This window comes from Schistocerca cancellata, chromosome 7, assembly GCF_023864275.1.
Source record: "Schistocerca cancellata isolate TAMUIC-IGC-003103 chromosome 7, iqSchCanc2.1, whole genome shotgun sequence".
NCBI classification, from domain to species: domain Eukaryota; kingdom Metazoa; phylum Arthropoda; class Insecta; order Orthoptera; family Acrididae; genus Schistocerca; species Schistocerca cancellata.
Window position 1 is genome coordinate 358,932,048 of NC_064632.1, and position 21,970 is coordinate 358,954,017.

A 21,970-nucleotide genomic window follows, 5' to 3' on the forward strand; every position below is an offset into this window, starting at 1 on the left:
GTGAACTTTGTTTAGCTACTTGAGGTATCATTGACCTTCTGCAGTAACTATTTAGAGTATTCAGAAGATTTTTTTTTTGTTTGATTACTGGTTAAGAACAGACCTAACAAGAAATTATTGTGTTGATTGTGACTCAATAAACTTGACATACATTGGATACTTGGGTCTTCTTTCCTTGGCTGCCTGCAGTGGATACTTTAATTGGTGATAACATGTTTTTTCTTCCCCCTGACCAGTGCTTGTGCGTATGCTCTGATCCAAGTAGACAATGTTTTTGCTTGTGTTTTCGTTTCCTTCTGTTGTTTTGTCCCTACTGTGCCACCTTCTGTTTCTCATCTCATACCTGTTGGCATGTGGTATTTGTGACACTTCACTTTTCACGCACTTCCTTTGCACTAGTGGACTTTTCTTGTATGCCTCTTCTTGTTTGGGTGACTTTCACTGAGTTTGTTGGACACTAGCTACTGTCACCAGTCTCTGGTACTTGTGCCCGATCCATTTACACCACAATATTTTAAGACAGTATATCTTGTGCCTGCTCCAGCATGTTTAGTGCAGCAGCAGAACAACTTTAAATCTTTTTCTTACTGTGTGACTACTGGCAGATGCCATGCCACTTTATGGAATGCTAGTGAGTATCCCCATGATGTTAGACTGACCATATGACATTTCTCTCCTCCAAACTTCACCATGATTTCCGTGATGCTGGGGCAGCATCTTCTCAGCTCCAGAGGTAACCAGCTGCTGCACCCCATGTGCCACCAAGTCTGACCACCACATGACGAAGCAAACTGGGATAATTTTACTTCCCCTCTTGTTTTGCCATCTGTCTCCTTAAATTTGTTTTTTCATGTTTAGCTAATTACCATTAACATATGTGAATCTAATCGGCATTTCCATAAAAAGAGAAAGGTTGGTCCTCAGTTTTAAAGAATTTAACACCAGATCTAGTTTAGTGCTTAGTTTTATGTATGTAATGGATTTTCTAATTTATTTTGACTATTCCTAGGTAGTATCTTTTGTTATAGTGTAAAATTAGTAATTGTTTTGTAACTTAAAATCTATTGTTGACTTATAAACAAATATAAATTCTGTAATAATTGTAAACATTTGGAAGACAAAATGCTAGTAATCTTAAAGCATTTATTTGGCTCTATTCGAAAACATGTTAGCAAAGTCAGCCCTTAATTGATTTCAAAGTAATTAACAGTTTTGTCAAAAGTATTGTTTGCACAACTGTATTTGTTAATTTTGTGATTTAAACAAATAATTCGGCCTAACTCTTGCAGTAGAAGAAACTGTTAAAAAGAACAAATTTTTTATGTATTCAGTTAATTTAATGGGCTAAGTTTCAATTGTAATTTCTGTAAATTTAATTTCAAACAATGTGTAGTGAGGATATATAAGGGCCCAATTTTTGGTCACGAGACAGACAGCCCACAGTAGTTTCAAGTAAAAATAAATGTCTCTAAGTATATGTCGGTTGGATTTCTGACCTACATAATTGGTGACCCCGAAAACAAGACCAATGTAAGTTGCAAAAACATTTTTTCAGGTTACATCCATTAAAAATGGAATGTGCAAGTAATTTTTTACAAATCAGTGGTAATGAGATCCTGCAGCTGCAACAAGAGATTGAAGTTTTAGAACAGTCAATGCTGGGAGATGACAAGTCAAATTCAAGTACCCCTACATCCCGGGTGCTCCATACTTTAAGGGGGGGGGGACTGTGTGGGAACAAGAGACTGACCAGTGAAGTGCACTGTTTGTTCTTTGGACGAGTAGCTGATTTCTATGTTTGATTTGTATTCCTTGTTTTCGGTTTTTTTGTTTAGTGTTGTAAAAATAAATGTCTCTAAGTATATATGGCTGCCACCAACAAGTTCCCCATAACAGTTCCTGGGCCGTGTGCGCTTAGCGACCAAAATACATCACCCATGGGCACATATAGTTCGTCATGTCACAACAGGTTCTCAATGAATGCTGTTATATCCTCCACTGTCTAGCCTAGAAAGATTAACTAGGCTATCAGAAGTTGAATCTAAGGTGTGAAAAGCCAAACTGGCTGATATCCTATCCTTTCTTACAACATCCAAGTTCTGGCTGTAGAGAAGCACTATCACACGCGCATGTTCAGAGAAGCTGTAGAAATACAAAAACACGTGAACAGTTTGAACAAGAAAGAGGAAAGCCTTAAGGTAAACGGATCCTGACTTCCCGTACTGCAGCGAACGACCGTCGCAGGTAGCAAGAGGAGAACCGCGCCGGAAATGACCGCGGAGAAGCCCGCGGATGTTGGCGCGCCAGGTACATATAGTCTGCGGCCGCGAGCTCGGCTCCAGTTCACCACCGGCAATGGAGGGTGAAGCTTTGACAATGCCAGCCACTCGTGCTGGCGAAACGTCATAAAAATCATTAGATGAATGTCGGCCGAAGAACCCGAGACAGAAGCCAATAGGCAGTTTGTCAACGAGTGGCCACAAAAGCCTCAACAATTTTGTAACATCCAACTTCTTATGTTGCTCTGTATTATCCACTGCCAACTGAGCTACCTGATACAAGAAAGATTGTACTGTGTCCTTACTGGTACCCCCCGTGTTTTTGATTCTGTACACCCATGTTTTTGATTCTGTCATTGTAAACCATTTATCCTACAAACAAAAACTGGAGGCAAAAAAAAATGGGATCAGCAGAAGTACATCTAACTGTAACAGTATCATAGTATTACTTAGTCCTTGTGCCTAATCACGAGTCATGCACAGTCCATCACTGTCTAGCATAATACCCATATCTACATGGCATTTAGACCACATTATTGGGACCGATTCCATACACAGCGCACTATGACATAATGAATTACACTGTGTGCACCTCACTTCATGCACACCAACCAACATAGTCTTCACTTGCATATCCCTTAAAGTGGCTTAAATCTGTTCTCTCATCTAGCCTAACAAATCTGACCTAAGCCCAGTAGGACAGCCCAGGTGACTGGCTATTGCGCTTGTAGAAAAACACACATTTAAAAATAGTTACTGCACTCATCCCCACTGTCCTGACGATGCAGTACATTGCACCTTTATGTACTTTGAATCCAGTGGCCACTTCTGACGCCATTGCAATGGGGCCAGGCTGGCTGGAGTCTTTATTTATCATACTGCAGGTCATGATTTCAAGGCAGGATGGTTGGTAGGGCAGCAGATTATCGATGAATGCTAGCATATTCTTCTGTACCTTGCCTAAAAGGATTAACTAGGCTAGTGGGAGCTGAATCTAAAGTGGGAAAAGCCAAAATGGATCGGGCCCTGTCTTCTCTTACAGCATCTGACTCCGGGAGGGTGACTGTTTTAAAGACAAAGCAACAACGAACAACAATAGTTCATTTATTAATGGCATACAATGCGATAATGCATGCTGGCCCTAGACGATGATGTATGGTCAGATCAGCATGCGGCCTCAGGAGATAGATAGCGGACAGATTCGCCACACTAGGCAAGGAACAACGGTGATGAAATTATGTTGTCAGCTCCTTGGGGAGTGCATTGCACATTAGGTCCTGGCAGGAGACCAACATGCTGAAACAGTGAGCTACGTAACAAGTCAATTAAACCATATAGTGCAGATGCACAACTTACTGCATGAAGCATCAAGCACGCGGAGGTGAACCAAGGACCCCAGACCCCAGTATAGGATGTTGTGACAGTGACCCACAGGCAGAATCCAGAAAGCAGCTGAGTGCACAAGCACAGGGCAGGCAGCAGCTCATCAGAAAGTCAGGTCCAGGTGCAAACCATGGGTCCCAAAGTAGATACTCTGACATCAGCAGAAGTCATCTGGCACATGCCTCCTGGCCGGAAGGCACCAGATCAGCTCCTAGCAGCATCAGGACTAGGCACAGGTTGTAGTCCCACAGGGCATGGAGTAGATGTGGCATTTGGATTGCTCATGACACTTTCTCATGAAGAATTTTTCTCATGAAGAACAAATCTCCTGGTTTCATATTTTGTTTCAACAGGTTAATCAGTTTTTTAATTGGTATAAAGGAAGTAACTGACAAGGTTTAGACTACAAAGTCCTGCCATCCTCACGATTCAGGCAGTTAAAATACACACTCTCTGAAATGTACAACTACTGGAACTAATTGTGACTGCTGAAATATGTCTAGACTGGCAAACTCTTTGTTAAGCCTCATCAGCAGTCTGAATGCATCTCTTGCCATGTGAGTTTCTCCAAGGCACTCACCACTTAGTACCACTAAGACAAAGAAAATTACTTCTCTGTTCTCTGATGCAAGAACAAAATAGAAATTAATGTCTTGATTGAGGTTGTGTGTGTTCATACGTGGCAAACTAATGAATCTACCATGAAACTGTGAGACTTTTATTATATATTCCATATAGAGGTACAGCAAATTTGTTGATGATGATGTAGGCTACTTTTTGTCCTATAAAATCAAGAACAAATAGTATTTTATAACAAGACTCTCTCTAACATAAGATCACCATAAATCTAAAAAGTAAAAGGTATGTTACCGACATAAATTTGATGTTTTCAAGTACGCACTTAAGTTTGGAATAACAACTGCGAACATACATTCTTCTCGAAACTCACGGGCCGCTTCTAAAACGAAATTAATTTAGTAATGGTTTTCAAAACTGTTTGAACATACCGCTGTGATCCAGCTGTGGGAGATAATGGTCCTTCAGCAGTTGCGTGAACCATGACTCTATGCAGCTTCTGCTTCTGATGTCGATGCCGGTTGCACCCCGGAGAAACATCACGAACTGGGCTATCTTCTCTACTCGAATTTCTCCTTTCTTCATGTGTCTGGTTTGCAGAGCTGCATCTTCTCTTTGTCTACGAAGGGATATACACTTAATCACAAGATCAAAGTGTGCAGCCAAATAACATTTCACGCGTGACGCTTTGTCTTACCTTTCGTTTGCTTTGTTTAGGAACTTCGTCCTCTGCCAATGATTGTGGCATCGAGGAATACTCGTCCAGGTTCAGTTTCGTCTTAAAAATTTCCACAACATACGAGCTTCTATCATTTAAAAACAGCGGTAGATTGGGGACAGTAGTGTAAATAATTGGTGGTGGCATTTCCAGCAGCCAGTCATATTTGGTAGAAATACGAGAGTCATATTTACTTATTAGCTATTGTTCAAACACCTCGCTTACGGGTAACCATAATGTTACTTTTTATAAATGCCATAATAGGGGTTTTGTATTAGTAAGCCATAACAACATACATTTCGAATTAAATAAACAAACAAACAACTGACAAACGATTGAAACAGATGCTACCACCAGAGTCTCCCATGGAACACCTGACGATCATAACCTATCCGACCGTGGTGCGATCATACACGGTACCATCAGCTGGTATTTTGTGCCAGATTACTTTAGAATATGGCGATACCAATGGAGTTGGTGTCCCACACTAGGAAAGTATGCAGTCTTTATAAACGAGCTCTAAGAAATTTGGAGTCATTTTACGACAGGCGGTTAGTAAAGTGGAATAACGAAATCTCTGTTGCCACCAGTGTTCTGCATGGTGAATTTTCATATTTGTAGTCGTAATAATATTTATAAAGAGTCCAGCCTTTATTTGTTGTTCTCTTCAGTCCAGCGTTTCGATATCAAGCAGTTCTCCTACGCCATCGATTTGACGAAAATCGCAATGTGAAAGATATGAGAGAAGCCAGAGTGCTGCTAGAGGAAGGTGAAAGAGAGTTATTCATGAAACAGCATTACCAACCGAAAAAATGTGAGTTAAATCCAAAAATCTGTTGTTGCTGACAGATTATATTTATAGTTTTTATTTCCTCCTAGGTTGAAACTCTCAAACATCGCAATTTGCAACAAAGGATTAGGGAATGGACTGTGATACTCTACAGTACAAAGTTAGTTGCCAGACTTTTAGTTTAACGAATTTTTTTAGGGTCTCATATCAATTTGGAAATACGAAAATGGTGTATATTGTTAACTTGATGTATGTGCATGAAGTCAGTAGTTACCTCTCCCTCCCCTGCACTTCTGCCTGTTCCTACGTATCCGAGTGTGTTTCAGTGAAACAAGCATTGCGACGTTTATGCAAAACAAATGATTCTGTCTCAGCTGTGTGCTGCTGCAATTATACCCAAAAAAAGTAGCGTGTTTCAGGCATGACCAGAGCTGTTTCCTGTACTTCCAAGTATTATCAAATGAGACATCAGTCGTAGGATAATATGTAAAAAGTAGCTAGTCATGTCTCCATACAGGCTTCATCAGTTGTGGTGTTAAGTTAACGTCACAGATTCACTAGCATCAAGGTGACAATCTCTTACATGGTTACAGAGGATGTTCAAGGGTCCATTTTGTGTTTTCGCAGCGATACAATTAATATGTAAAACAAATGGTGATACATCAGCTGTCAAATCTCTTATTGTGGCAAGCTAAGTTACCAGGCAACTAGCAAGCAGTAGTACATACCCTTGGAGGTTTCATTGTATGCGTCGTGCCAATGGCACTTTGTTACAGGCAACTAGCCCGGTAACTGGTGGCAAAGCTTACTATAGCTGATGAAGGTGAACAGGCTGCTTCTTTTGTATAAACACTTGGAAAGATAAATACAGCTAATTTCACTCTGTTGAAGTAATTGATTTTACATATTATATAGTTGTGGCACCATAAAATAGACCCTTTTTGACATTTGTTAGTCAAATATATGCCTGTTACAAAGGAACTGTAATGTACCTGCTACATCTAGTAAATAAAATATAGAAAACTGATGTTCACTTTAGTACTTTCGTTACCGTACATATAAGTGAACATAATACATAGGATCATGTTTAAAGAGGTTGTGGATTTCAATAAATACAGTAATGAACCTCTGATTTTCATGTATAAATTTAACTTACTTGTATAGCACACTATTTCCCCGTCTTGCAGACATTACACCTAACAGTTGAGAGCTTTCGTACTAAACTGTTAAGTATATGTATAATCGACCTCTAAGGTATAAATCTGGATGTGGGTGGCTTGTGTTAAAGGCTCAAACTGTAGCTATGTCAGAAGATATATGAAAATATATTTTTGATTTAAATTACCAAGAAGTATTTCAGGTATTTGCCAGGTGGGTTTTAATAATCACTGTCAACTTTCATAGAACTGTTGATACTGAATACTGTTTTTCAGACAGGTAGTAACTAGTCTTGAGGCTGTCTCTTTAAATGCCAGTTATCTCCTTGTATCAAAGTTTGAGGTCATGGTTTCTAGAGTACAGTTCTCATGGCCTTATAGATGGCTCATCCCCATGAACTTCAGATAGTCATGCGAACCTCTATATGATTTTCACATTCCACTGCTTACAGTATAAGGGAATCTAGAGTGGGTGAACCACCACTCTTCAGTTTTTATTTCTGTATCTCTCTATTATGCTGTGACACCTCACTATTCGATGTTTAATATTCTTTTGATAGTGTTGGAGATACCTACTTTTTTGTTTCTGGCATTAGAGATTCTATGAATGGTGGAAAATGCATGCTAAGATTTTAAATGTCTCTCTAGACTGCACCAGAATACGGTAACATAAGTATCACCACCTAATGATTGGATGAAATAAGAGTGTAAAACATTTTGTTACTTCCAGTTGCTCATAAATTCTTTGCTGGTAATAGTGTTTACTGTTTAGAATTCATTATTTAAAACAATTTTCATTGCCATCTTGAGGTGCATTATGACAGCTTCTGCAATGTATGTGTTAGAACTGCCAACACCATGTATTTTGAGATATAATTGGGAGAAAAAAGTCTGTAGGACTCTCTAGAATTAAACAATTTGGGCACATTTGTACCAACATCACAGTTGTTCACCTGTATGAAAATCATGAGCTGCAGCCACATCTGGACATGTGTTGGAATCAAGTATAGTTCATTCTGATCTTTTATGGTTGTCTCACATATCTAGATGTATATTTGTTATAAATGGCATATTTGCTATTGTTATAAATGGCAGTGTTACACTAAAATGTTTGTCAGCTTAATGAAAGCAAGTTTATGTACTGGCACAGCCTTTGCTACTCTCTCTCTCTCTCTCTCTCTCTCTCTCTCTCTCTCTCTCTCTCTCTCTGTGTGTGTGTGTGTGTGTGTGTGTGTGTGTGTGTGTGTGTGTCAGATTGCTGCCCTTAATGATAAACGAATGTTGATATTGTCAAATGAAGTGTTTCATTTTGTTGTGCTTTACTCAGACTGTTTGAATTTGAATGTGTGTTAAGGCAGTTCTTGATCGATTTGGGGGTGTTAGCCATGGCTTCTGTTGTGAGTGTAAAAACTTGATATGAAGTACGAGGCATAGACATAGTGGCTGTACTGTAAGAAAGAAGCTAATCTTACATGTTGACCAGTGATGTAATGTTAAAGGCTGCTGTGACATCTCTTTTTAGTGTGTATTTTTACCATTTGTGAGCTGGCAAAGACAGCAAATGTGGAAGCAAAATACTGGTTGTGGCAACATTCGTCTGTAGCTTAGCCTTTGACCTAGGTTAGATTGGGAGATGAAAGTTTGCTTGTGCATTGGCAAAGCCAATGAATGTGAAAGAAAAACCCTGCTTCTGGCGGCAGATTGCTTTTAGCTTAGTTTATTTGATAAATTCACCTCTGATATCACATTGTAGTCACCATATCCTTGACGGTTTATCTTGTATTTTTCCTGCATCACTGGTCAAAGCCATTGACTAGTATCAAATATTCCTCTTTATCCAGAAAGAATCAGGCCTGCCACTCTCCCCTCACAACTTCTACGTGAATCTTGCTTCTTCTGATTTCTTCTGTTTTAGGCCTCAAGAATAAGCTTGCAGACTTCACATAACCTCTGTTGTGACTTCAAGATCCCGTTGTACTAGAAAACTAAACTAGAAGAAGAAATTTTTCTGCTAATATTATCAGCAGTGGTTTTTGTTAACAGCTTGATGTATGAGTCTCACATAATATCCATTAACAGAAATTATGCTGCCTTGGAATATCATAAAACATACAATTTCTACTCATCAGAAATAATGGGTTAACAGAACAGTCAGATTCCACTCATGTGCTTTGACCTGTGACATAATAGTGCTGTGATATATGGTGTTACTACGGCACTGAGTTTTTGAGTTGGTTGTATTCGTTGATGTTGTGTTGTTATATTTGAGGGTGCCTTCTGGTGATGTATGTGGACGTTATGAGTTTAACTTGGGGTATTGGGCTCATTTGAGTTTTCATTGTGATAGTGTGAAAGTTGTTTTGAGGTAGGTGGTGCGATAACATGGGTTGTGGAGTGTTTTCAGTGAGTTATTAAGATTTTCTTTGTTTATGTGTTTGTGGCATTTTTGTTAGCTCTGATTAGTTTGGTGTTTGTTGCGCGGAAAGAACTCTTAATTTTTTTTAATTGCTTCTTCTGTTAGGTATGGATATGACAGTGAACTTCACGAGTCTTATCACTATGTTTTGAGATGGGTGATGATACTATGTATGTCATACAGTTTCTGCAGATTTTCAGTCGCACTGATGAATGTTAGCTGTTGCATTTGTGTCAACAACATGAGACTGCCGAGAGTTTTGGCGGCTCGGACCACTGACATGTATATGTCAGGTTGTCGGCATGTGTGTGTGTGTGTGTGTGTGTGTGTGTGTGTGTGTGTGTGTGTGTGAGAGAGAGAGAGAGAGATTTATGGTAGGTCAGTTGTATTTTAATTGGTGTAGTGAATATGGTTTATCTGGATTTTTGAGTTGTTCGTTTTGGTTCCACTTTTCAGAGTTGTTGCTGTTGGTTTTTTAGTATCAGTAGCTGTGGGTGAGCTATATAGGTCAAGGGAAATGTCTGATTCCCTTTTTAGGTTGTAGGCATTGGCTTTTGGTATCGTTATCTGCAGTTGAGCTACTATTTGTGCACCAGAAATCTCAGCCTAACTCACTAGGAGATTTTAAACTGCAGTAACCTTTTTTTTTGCCTGATACCAAATATCAAGAACACTTCAGAGTGTAAAAATAAACTAGCACAAAATTGACCCAAATAAGTTAAGCATCACACTAACACAGCTGGCCTAATGTATAACAAAACTTTATAACGATAATATGATAAATCTATGACAATATTTCGGCATTACAGAAGCGTCAGATTCCGCCGGTCTGCTTTGACTCTTAACATGATCAATATGGCAGAAATGGCTACTTACGGTGTATACAAAATGATGACCATGGTGTCACTACTTACACACACCAATAAAAATGAACAAAAATAAAAATGATACAATAACGTCTCACTGCAAGAATAAAATAAAACTAACAAGACAACCGTGAGAAGTTGGGGGTTACAGAGAGAACAAGCTAAATATACAACAATAAAAAAAAACAGCACCTTTCCAACACAATTTAAATTACAGATTTCTGCTACACCAACAATACCAGTGGAAATTTCCCTTGCCTGCAAATAGTAATATTCATCAAGTATTAAGTGTAATATTTAAGGAGACTGTGCTCTTTACAGCTACGTTAGTGCTATATTTAGTTGAGTAATTGAAGATTACATTTTTTTTTTTTTTTTAATCTTACTCTGTGTGTGTGTGTGTGTGTGTGTGTGTGTAGACCTAAACTGATAAGTTTACAGATAACTGTGTTTTGTTTGCCTTATGATTTAATAATGGTACACACATTATGCTATATAACACAAGTGTTAGCTGTAGCATTAAAGAATGTATTTTTATTAATTAGTCATGTTTCCATGTTGTTCGTGAGCATCTACAATGATACACTCAATATTTTATTGCTTTTCACACTTATTTTGGGTCCATGTTAATGTTGCTTGTTTTGCGACATCAAATTGTCAAGCAGTTTCTTGTAAAAGTCAACATTGTGACATTTTTTCATTTTTTAAAAATGGAGGTGGTAAACATGGTATGTCTCTAAAGGTAAATGAGTTGTATTTAAACGATGAGTGGTTATCTGCCTGTAAAGAGAAATAGCTGTCATACGTCTTGCCATGGTGTTGATATCACATGTATTTGTTGATGTATGAAATTTACAAATATTGTGTCTTGTATAAAACATTCTTGGACTTATTGCCGCATCAATTCAGGGTAAATCCTCAAGCTTTCGATGATTTCCACCATTGCCATCACAGGAACAACTGACTGTCAAAATCACTGCTGTGGTGGTCTGGTATAGCCCAAAGGCAGCTTCTGATTGGTTGGTAGTCACATCATGTTATCACAGATGGTGTCAATGTCTGCGCTAGTGGTGCCACCACTCCTGCTGTAGTGTAAACATTGTGATGAATATCTATAGCTCTTCTCTGCATCAAGAGGTCGCTTCCAAGCACTGCTAAGATTATATCTGCCATCACGGTTGAAAGTTTTGTTACACACTTTTATTTCTACAGCCTCTTTAATTATAGAGTCTCAGTATGTGGGAGCCTGTGCTCAGCAACAGCGGATTTTGCCAGCACATGATTTATAATGTACTGTTGATGTTCTGCACTGTGGTCGGAAATGGTGCGGGTGAACTGACCAATGTAATTGCTGCCGCATTCACATGAGATGTTGTAAATTCCAGGATTCATGAAGCAGAGACTGCCCTTAACAGGGTGTATCATCTGCTCAGAGAAGAGCCACTGATATTTGTCGCAATGTTTACACTAAGGCAAGAGTGGTACCACCATCAGTGCAGACGTTGACCTCCGCAGCAGCGATTTTGATGGTCAGTTGCTCCTGATGATGACAGTGGTGGAAATCGTTGGATGTTTGAAGTTATACCCTGAACTGAAGTGGCAAGAAGTCAAAGAATGTTTTATACAACAGTGCTGTCACAAAAGACTTTGTTCTCAAATATTCTGCCTATTCAATCCTGTTGGCACTTCCTTGTGTATTGAATACCAGCAGTTAGGGATTCATGATGTATGGTCCTTCCAACCCATCAATAGCTTCTGATATGTGGAAGACAAAATGTATCTTTGGCATTACCTGTGGTTTTATTCTGCACATCTCCCTTCATCATTTTCCTGCTCTTCTATCTCCTGTTCCTTTAATTAGGAAATTCCATATCCGGTTGCCTTCATACATTCCAAATTCTCCTTGTAAGCATATTGTTTATTCTATCAAACACTGGAAACTCCCGGTAGGAGTATCAGCAATGTAGGAAAATACAGACTCCTACTTACCATGAAGAAGACGTGTCAGGTTGCAGACAGATGCAATTAAGACATTCACATAAAGCTTTCAACCGCAGCCTTCATCAGTAAAAGAGACACAAACACACACACACACACACACACACACACACACACACACACACCCGCGCGCGCAAGCACACCTCATGCACAAACAACCGCCAACTCCAGCATCTTGGGCTGGAATGACATACCGGCCTTAAATGCTGGAGTTGGCGGTCGTATGTGCCTGAGATGTGCTTGCTTCTGTGTGTGTGTGTGTGTGTGTGTGTGTGTGTGTGTGTGTGTGTGTGTGTGTGTGTTTAAGTGATAAAGGCTGTGGCCAAAATCTGAATGTGAGCGTCTTTTAATTGTGCCTGTCTGTAACTTGATGTGACTTCTTTATGGTAAGTAGCAAAATGACTTTTTCTTTGTTGTTGTTATTTATTCTATTCTCTTTCTGCTGTTTCTGCCATACTTGGGCATATCTTCCTGGGTTTGCTTATTGTTTGTGCTAATTCCCCTCCCCCCCTTTCCCTCTGGTCCCAAATTCTGTATCTCTTGGGAATTATTCCTCTTACTTAGTTGCCTCTATATTTTTTCCATACTGTAGACAACTTTTCACCATTTCCTCTCTTCGTTTTCTCTGTCTGTATTCAAGCTCAAATGTGTTTGTCTTATATTTTTGAACTAAAACAGCTTCTGCTATTTCTGTATAAAATTGTTGTTTTATTTGTTTGTTCACCAATTGAAACTCGATCTACATGTGAGTGAATGTAATTATTTATATGTACTTCCTGAGCCAAACCAAATGAAACTATCGTGATATCTTCTCTATACATTACTTTGGTTAAAACAATACTTTCTTGGTTGCTACACATATTTTGCTGCTGGAAATACTCAAGTCTCTTGCCTGGAATTGGTTTCCCACACTTTGGAGTATAGAGATTTATAATACACAAAGGCTTTTGTGTTTCTTGTGCCAGCTTAATGAACACATTTGTTTAGCATACCACTTCAATGAAAAAAATAACTTTTATCATTGTAATTTAATTTTAACTTTCAAGAATTTTGTGCATTAGTTTTAAATATTTTCTATAGAATCAGTGTCTTGAGGTTTCATTGTCTTGAGGTTTCATTGTCTTTTAGTGCCACAGGAGATAAATACAGATCTTCAGTAAAACTGGTTCTCATGTTTTCAGGAATGTATCAGTGAAAAGCTACTAGTGTATATGTCATTGAATGCATTGACATAATTTTACATTTACACCTCCGAGACAAACAGTCGATTGAAACGAGCACAGGTCAGTGGAGGCAGTAGTATGCGAGGGGGAACTTTCACATGTGCCCCAATAGGACCTGTGATAATAATTGAAGACACCATGACAGCTGTGTACTACGTAACAATTATTGCGGACCACATGCAAATCTTCATGCATAGTGTGTTCCCCGGCAGTGTTGGCGTCTTCCAACAGGATAGCCATCTTTGTGTCGTAAGGCCAGAATAATTGTTGTGACTCGCCGATTATTCAAAGTGCCGCCGCGCAATTACGCACGTCCTCTACGTGCGGCGCTGTCTGCCAGCCATGCAGCAGCTGCGCCACCTAAGCGGCCAGCCGAGCAGCGGCCGCTAGACTGAGACTCAGTGTTTAATCGAATGCCGACTTGTACACAGGTCAACTTACTCAGTGACTTATATGTGTTATTGTGTTGTCTGAAATATATGTTAAATTTGAAGATTTAACAATAATGTTACTGTGGTTTGAGTGGCATGCTAGTGGGCTCACATTGATGTCTTGGCCAACAAATTCGCCTCTTCGGAACCTCGTGAAACACATCTGTGACACTATCGGGCATCAGCTTAGCGTCCACAAATCACCAAACCATGTGTGACCTGTGCATAGGTTTCTGGTGCCACATACCTTAGGAAACCTAACAAGAACTTAAGACCATGCCATGTGGAATTGCTGTTATATTGCACTCCAAATATGGACAAACAGATTACTAAGTGTGTGGTTATAATGTTTTGGCTCATAAGCATAAGTTTGCAGTGTGCATACAATATGACGATGACAGTTTGTCCCTCTCCCTGCCCCAATATGTATTTTACTTATGGTGATTTATGTGTGCATTCTCAGTTCACAAATCTGGGCTTTATCATTTTTATATGATTTAAAATTTTGACCTTTTCAATGCAAAGCCACTTGCGAAGTTTAGAATAACTATCTTACATTACCCCATCTAGTTCTGGGCAGTAAGTACATTTTTTTTCCTTTCTTTCTTAAATCGTCAGATCCATTTGTCACTCCTGTTTTATGATTCCCCGTGTAGTTTCTAATAGATGATCATGTTAATATTGAAGCACACCATATTGATACAAAATCCTTAGTGTACTATGCTAATGTTTTTTTCTGTTACTACATGATATAACAGTTTCATTTGTTGCTTTTCATTTCTCTAATTTGTGCAAGTAGTACTAGGTTATCTGTTGCAAGATTCTGACAGTTAAGGGAGAAATTTCATTGCCTTCCTGCAACACAAGTGAAAATATTGCTGTTACAATCCATACTCTTTTTGACCTGTGATTAAAAAAGTTCCAAAGCTAAACATATTTGTTTTCTTTCTCTAAAAAAATTGTTAAATTACTTCTCATGATTTGCAACAGAAGGCACACTATCATGGAATGGAGGATTTGACAAAAAATAATTTATAAATTAAAATCGAAATAACATGGAATATATAAAAAAAGAAGCAAGAACTTTCTAGTTATATTTTAATTTCTGTTGCAGTTGCGAGGTCTCCAGGAGGTGTAGCATATGCAAGAGAAGTGGAACCACCTGATTGGGTTTTGGATTATTGGCACCCACTAGAGAAAGCACAGTATCCGGAGTATTTTGCACGAAGGGAACAACGGAAAAAGCAGTTCATTGAGTGGTGGGAAAAGCAATACGGCAAACCTACTAAAGAGAGTTCGGGACATCATTAAAACACATTTTGCATTCTGTGTAGCATCTGGTGTGAAGCCAGTTACAGGAACTAACATAGGATTTCAAGATGCATATTTTGGGAGATATGCTCATGAACCATATGTGTATTTGTTAAAGTTGTAAATAAATGTTGCTCACTTCAGCTTTTAAAATTGTTATTCTAAATAACCAACTGGTATAGACTAAAGACTGACGCTTTCATCTTGATGATTGAAGAAAATGCATAAAAAGAAATGGTTGAGGTCAGGAGTTATTGATGCAGCGTTAAATCATACAGGCACTTGTCTATGATATGTTCTTAGAACCTGAGTCCATGAATGTAGAAGTGATATTTCACTCTTAGATAGTACATACATTAATAGAAAAGTAACCTATACTTATCATCTTTGCATCACCTTCAGAATCATGTACAGTGATAATTTGGTGGAACTGTAGTGGATACTTTCTCTGTCTGGCAAAACTCCAACAACTGATGACTGATTACTTTGCAGTGTGTTGCTATATAAGAAAGTCTGTTCATACCAAGCACAGCAACCATCAACAGTACCTCTACTTTGACAGCTGTCATGCATTTCCATATCAAAACATCACTTCCTTACAGCCTCGTAACTTGCAAGTGCCGCATCTACAGAGGAAGGGAGGAGCTGTCAAAATATACTGACGATGTTACCAGAGCCATTATTAAAGACAATATCCTATGCAGTTCATCCACAAACAGATCTCTCATACTACCTCTTTTACCAGTAGACCTGTTAACTAACCAGTACTCCTGATCACCCAGTATCACCCTGGCCTTGAAAGGCTTAACTACTTCATTCACCAGAACTTTGGCTACCTCTTCTCGTGCCTTGAGTTCAGGGATATCCTACCCAAAATCCTACTCACATTGTCTGAAGTCTACCACCTCCTACTGCAGTCGAGTCGGGCATTTCCTACCCTGTAAAAGGCAGGGCCATATGTGAAAGCCATGTTGTATATCAGCTATTCTGCAATTACTGTACAGCATTCCATGCAATTTAGTCCCTTTACTCTACAAACCAATGAACCATTCAATGTGGGCATGGTAAGGAACCATTCATCTTCTTGCATGAATGGCCACTGCCAAACTGAGGCTATCTGCAAACTTGACAGTCTGGTTGCTGAACTTGCTGTGCACCACAACACAAATTTCCTCAAGAGTTGTTTCGCTATGCGAGTCATTTGGATACTCTCTTGCAGCACTAGTTTCTCTGAACTATGCAATTGGGAACTGTCTCCAGCAATTATCTCTCTCTTCCCTCCCTTCGTTATCTCTACTGTCTTCTTCTTTCCTCCCCATCATTCCCTTCCTCTCCCCTCCCTCTTCTACCTTTTACATATTCTAGCCTCAGAACTCGTTCTGTTATGTTGTGCAGCTGCTGATTCATCTGTCAAAAGACCTGATTCTCACCATTTCACTACTCCCTCCTTGCATTGCACATACTTTCCTACCACTTCCTCGGGAAACAGCAAATTATGAGGTGTAGGATTATGTAGCCACCAAGACAAGTATTTGCATGGACAGTGCAACAACCTCTGTAACACCGTTGACTTTCAGCATGGTGGCCATTGTTGTGGCTTCCTTTGATGTGTGGTGCACCCAGTGACAACACTGGACACAGGAGTGGGAACGAGCTGCACTTTCAGACAGTCTCAGTTCTGTGTATAGCATTGTGATGGAAGCATCCATGTGTGGAAGTTCTGTGGAGAATGAATGTTGCCAGATTGTATTTTTCATTGTAATACGGGATGAGCACCTGGTGTGGTGGTGTGGGATGCCAGAGGATACACAACACTATCACAAGTGATTCACATGGCTGGTATTTTGTGCAGTAGGTATTACATTTATGATGTGTAAAAGCCTGTTGCAGTGCCCTATCTTTGAGACCTCCATGACAACTTTCAACAAGATAACATGAGAATGCATGTTACTCTTGCTGTCCTGACCCGCTTAGAAACAGCTGTTGGGCTGTTGCCAATGTTAGCACATTTTCTGGATCTGTTGCCCATTCAAAAACCTACCTGTATGTTGCTGAGAGACTGGCATGTCACCAGTCACAAGCTACCACAATTAATGAATGGAGTTGAAACAGCATCTGTCATCCAAGCTCAGTTCAACTCGATGGCCAACCAGGATATAGCAGCTGCTGCCAACAGAGGTGGCAGTGTGTGTACTAAATTTTGCATCTTGTGTACCATGAAATCACCTATGTATTTAATTGTGTAATCTTCTTGCTGTAATGTATATGTACAATAAGAAAAAAAATCCGTAATTACTATCCTTCCTGTAGCAATTTTTAATGGGCAGCTGTGTATTTTCACTTTGATACTGATTTCCCATGAACACAACATGATAGGCTGAAGGTGAGTCCTGTTATTTAACAATTACTTGCCATGTTTTATAGAATGTATGTTCTGGAGAAAAATGTTTGCATTAATGAGTCAGATGTAATATTGGGGGATGCTTCAGCTGTTCAATATTAAATATCAGAGAGAGGAAAACCTGGTGTCAAGACATAGAGAGTATTGTCTGCAGATAGTGCTTACTGTTGCTAATGAGAAATGCTCAGGTTTCCAACCAGGTGGCAACAATAAAATTTCACATAATTTCCATTGCAGCCAACCAACTGAAAATGCTAGAGTTTTTAATCAGCAGTATACACTAGGAAAGTCTATATTCACTGTTTACTGCAATTACCAGGGGACCTACACGAAACATTCACAATTTTATAATTTTAAATAAGACAGTATTTGGAATAAGTGTAACCATTGAGGTAAGGGCAGTTGGGAATGAAGAGAAAACACCTTGAAAAATGAACCAAACGACATGAATTATGCCCTTTTACCTAAGATAGTTAAGTCTCTTTTGTGTTAAAATGTTCCACATCCTTTTGCCTATAACAGTTAAGTCTCTTATGTTAAAATTTTCCACAAATCGTAAGTTTAAACACCAAATCAGTATGCGATGTCAGAAGCCAGTTGAAAAACCTCTGTAACAGCAAATTTTTCGTCCTTGCATCATTAGTGTTTGCTGAGAAAAGAGGATATTGACTTGAGAAATGTATATGGGCACCAACAAATTTGCACCAAGTGTAAATGTTGTATTAGAAATGATTTCATTTTGAAGAAATGGATAGTTAGTTCAGTTCCTACCACTTGTGTAGGGATTGTCTGTGCAGATAGATGAATAATTGGGAATTTGTGACCTGCCACTGATTTTTCACTTATTTATTTACTTAATGTTGTTGTAAAGCTCTCTTTCTTACTTTGAGGGCGAACAAAAATGTGTGATTGGATTTGATATACAGTATTATTTTGTGTTTGTTACATAAATTCAGGAGCAGAAGTGAGACATGCAGAAAATTTCTTAAAAAGTGTTTGTCAATTGAAAAGAACTACTAGACTATGCAAGAGTTTGTTTTAAACTGGAATGTTTATTCAAAATTCAATTTAGATATCTCGTGGCACTCTGTTCATTAAAGTTGCCAGTTGTAAGTGCAGCTTTGCTATTAACCAACTACGCTTTAAGCCCATTGGTTCAGTCAACATATTCTATCACCAGGTGAGGTGTCAACCATCCTAAGTCCCTCCTTAACATTGCCCATTAAATATTATGAAGTCCTGTGATGTTGAGGACAAGCAGAAGTATGCTGCCTAAAAAACTAGCCAAACCACAACCTTACTCTTCCACATTGCCTCAGTCAGTGTCTGTTCGCCTCAATGTCCACAACAGGAGTCCTCATACTCGAGTTGGCTATCCTCCGAAAACACGTTGCTCTTCATTGGCTGCAGCTATCATTGGTCCCCTGCTGTGCTGCCATTATTGATGCAAATTACCACAAAAGCCAAAATTACAATTCTTAATTCAGTTGACTGATTTAAATAATCAAATTATCATTGAATGCTTGCTAAGAAACTGGTCAATTCCATATTGAACCAGATATGTTTTTTCAAGATCCTTGTTGATACATATTTAAGCATTACGTTTGAAACTTTTTGCAGGTTAGTTCTTTTTTTCTTTAAGTAGTACTCTTTACAAAGCAACTAATCCACATTTATTTTCCATGGCACATTACATTTGCTCTTAAAACTTGATTCGTTTGCACCATTTTCAACTTATTTGCTGAAATACTATAACTAAAATGTACTTATGCATAATCCACTCATGGAAGTCATTATTTAACCAAAATAGAATGTCTATCAATTAGGAAAGGTGTCATATTCGCATGCTGTGGTGTGTAAGTGCTTTTAGGTTTTTATTTTATTGTAATCATTGTTTTATTTAAGAACTTAGTTTCTTAGAGTATAGTTCTGAAAGCCAAGTATACATGTTTGACATTAAATCTAGCTCCATCAGCTGACAGTACTTCACAGGAAATAAATTGCCAGTTACAACACTTGTCTTATTTCCTGAATACAAACAGATATGTGAAATATTCGTCATTTAAGCAGTTATATTAGTAATAAATTCTAAACTAGGCATGCCATAGTGCTGGCTCACTTTTATCTGTAAGGTCATGTTTGATTTGTATTGGTGGTCTTAAATTTACTGAAGTCGAAATACAAATCAAAGTATTAATTTTTCTTGCCTCCATTATTTGTATCTAGTAAACCCATGCGTTTATCAATGGTTAGGTCAGCAAAAGTTGTTTGTTGCTAACAAACAGGATGTGGATCACAAGAAAATCCAAAAAGTGTCCTTAATGATCGGGCATCTTGAATGTTTCATACTTCCCAACTAAATGGAAGCTTTATGAGCAAGGTATGCAAGAGAGCTTTTGTGAAATTTGGCAAGTAGGAGAGAGACACTATCAGAAGTTAAGCTATGACTGTACGTCATGAGCTACGGCAGGACAGAAATTTCTGTGTATACTGTACTGAAATCAAGGATAAGACAGAGAATCCTGTTTCACATGCAGCAGCTGTAAGGTTGCACTACGTGTAGGCAAGTGTTTTATGCTGTACAATGCACAACCAATTGGTGTTAGATTATTTCACATTTTATCCCACCAGTCCAAAAAATTTTGAGACTAGATTTAAACAAAAAAAAAAAGGAATTAGAGCTTCATTAAGACTGTTGGACTGCAAATAATTTTTTTGGTGTGGCTGTGTAAAATTGAGATACCCTCTTCAGTAAATGCAAGAAGCCAAGGAAGCAGCGAGTACTGTAGCTGAGGAGGCAAGTTGGTTACCTCATGTTGTCACCATGGAAAGTGACCAGTGGTGCAATAGCATTGAAACAACAGAAAGGCAGAAGTGCTGTAGGACGGATGGCCTGATTACTTCATGTCTGAGCCAGAGTTCTGTTGTGACTCACGTGGCATAAACTGGTGGTTTAGCAAAACTTGGATGGGCTAGGGCTGTATAAATATTCCTCATTTCCAGTAAGAGACATTGCAGTCTGCAGTGACCAGCACTGAGCAGAGATCTATGATGGTCCATGCATCTGCAGGTATACGTGTTTCTACAAGTCTTCACTTCTGGACTTAGCCACTGCTACCTGCGGCGTTACTGCTAGTATTAAGCCCTATGCTGAGGATTTAGGACCTTCCAGCCAGCATGACATCGGGGGACCTACTGCAGCTTCAGCTGCTGCTAGCCTCCTAGCCTGGAGGTCTACAGCTCAAGTGCAGGGCTGTGCAACCATTCATCGTCACCCGTGTAAGCAAACTCTTTGCTTCCTGCCTCTATTCATGTGGGTAGAACACTGCTGTTGTGGGCTAGCACTTCAGTGAACATGATTCGGCACACCTGGTCTGTGGCTGCTTGGCCACCTCTTGGCAGCACATCTGGCACTGTGGAACGCCATCTTGCTGGTGTCAGTAACTCATCAGCTGTGCCAAGATTATTTTTTTGTCAAGTCGTTCAGTGCTATTGATGTCGACCACAAGCTGTGTATTGATCACAGAACCTTCCTTGCTGGCTGTATACGGCAGGCATTGGCTTCTCTGGGCATCTCGACTGTTGTGGTACTGAGTAATAAATGGATGGTTTGACAATGCCGTTTTTCTGCTGCCACGTTAGACGACTACTAGGCAACCACTCACGACTAACCCTCTGCTGGTCTGGGTGTTAGAATAGGCCCAAGGTATTCTTGCTTGTCGTAAGAGGCGACTGAAAGGAGTTTCACACATTTCGGCCTTTATGTGATGGTCCCCTGTAGGGTTTGACCTCAATTCTTCAAGATTTTCACGAAGAGTGAGCCGATTAGGGAAGGGCGCCTTACATGTTGCATCATGTCCATTGTGCATTGAGATCTTGTGCCCACTTTCTCATTGTCGCATTGCAGGCCTGCCCTTTCTCCATCTCTTGGGCGAGGACACCTCCCTGGGTGCATTTTCCACCACACACTATGCAGTGTTGCTTTCTGCATCGACAATGACCATGGACTTCTTAGCACACGATATCCAGCACGGTAGCCAGTCCGTTGTGATGGAACCACTGTGTACTCTGTTGGTTGTAGCCCCCGGACCACACAGGGATCGCTCTGCAGATGCCTGCGATGTTAACTCCCCACGTATGCCAAGGGGTAGATGCCCATCCCCCTTGGGCATTGGGACTCCCGGCAATGGCCATCCCACCAGGTGGCTTTCGCTGCGGCTGGGTGGCACCCGTGGGGAGAGCCCCTGGTCGAAGTGGGTGACATCAGGATGGATGACACGCGATGAAGCATAGCCCATCATCTCTTGCTGGTGGTGAAACACCAACAGTCTCTAAGCATTCATGAGATCAATTCAACGCACAGAAGTACGACCCCAAATAAATCCCCTCCCTGGCCACACCATGGGAGGAACATCAGGCTA

General features: G+C 39.6%; 2 protein-coding genes across 2 annotated transcripts in view; one reads left to right on the plus strand and one right to left on the minus strand.

Annotated features, from left to right (window-relative positions):
* Positions 1–5,183, minus strand: part of LOC126091873 (centrosomal protein of 89 kDa-like) — a 115,280-nt gene extending 110,097 nt beyond the window's left edge. Inside the window, exons 1-2 of the mRNA XM_049907154.1 lie at positions 4,936–5,183; positions 4,670–4,857 (exon numbers count right to left, since the gene is read on the minus strand). Of these exons, the coding sequence (XP_049763111.1) occupies positions 4,670–4,857; positions 4,936–5,103 (356 nt within the window). The 5' untranslated portion in view covers positions 5,104–5,183. The remainder of the gene's footprint in view (positions 1–4,669; positions 4,858–4,935) is intronic.
* A 142-nt stretch (positions 5,184–5,325) lies between these two features.
* On the plus strand, positions 5,326–15,291 carry LOC126091874 (NADH dehydrogenase [ubiquinone] 1 beta subcomplex subunit 9). The gene is made up of 3 exons (XM_049907155.1): positions 5,326–5,507; positions 5,628–5,770; positions 14,952–15,291. Exons 1-3 carry the CDS (start codon positions 5,413–5,415, stop codon positions 15,146–15,148), a joined length of 435 nt encoding a protein of 144 aa, XP_049763112.1. The 5' UTR covers positions 5,326–5,412; the 3' UTR covers positions 15,149–15,291.
* Positions 15,292–21,970: the final 6,679 nt, after the last annotated feature.

Bases quoted from the DNA above. Each gene is read 5' to 3' on its own strand.
- LOC126091874 (XM_049907155.1), top strand. From the start codon at position 5,413: ATGGCGATACCAATGGAGTTGGTGTCCCACACTAGGAAAGTATGCAGT. The intron at 5,508-5,627 runs GTTAGTAAAGTG...TGTTCTCTTCAG, and splicing joins GAGTCATTTTACGACAGGCG to TCCAGCGTTTCGATATCAAG. The intron at 5,771-14,951 runs GTGAGTTAAATC...TTTCTGTTGCAG, and splicing joins GCATTACCAACCGAAAAAAT to TTGCGAGGTCTCCAGGAGGT.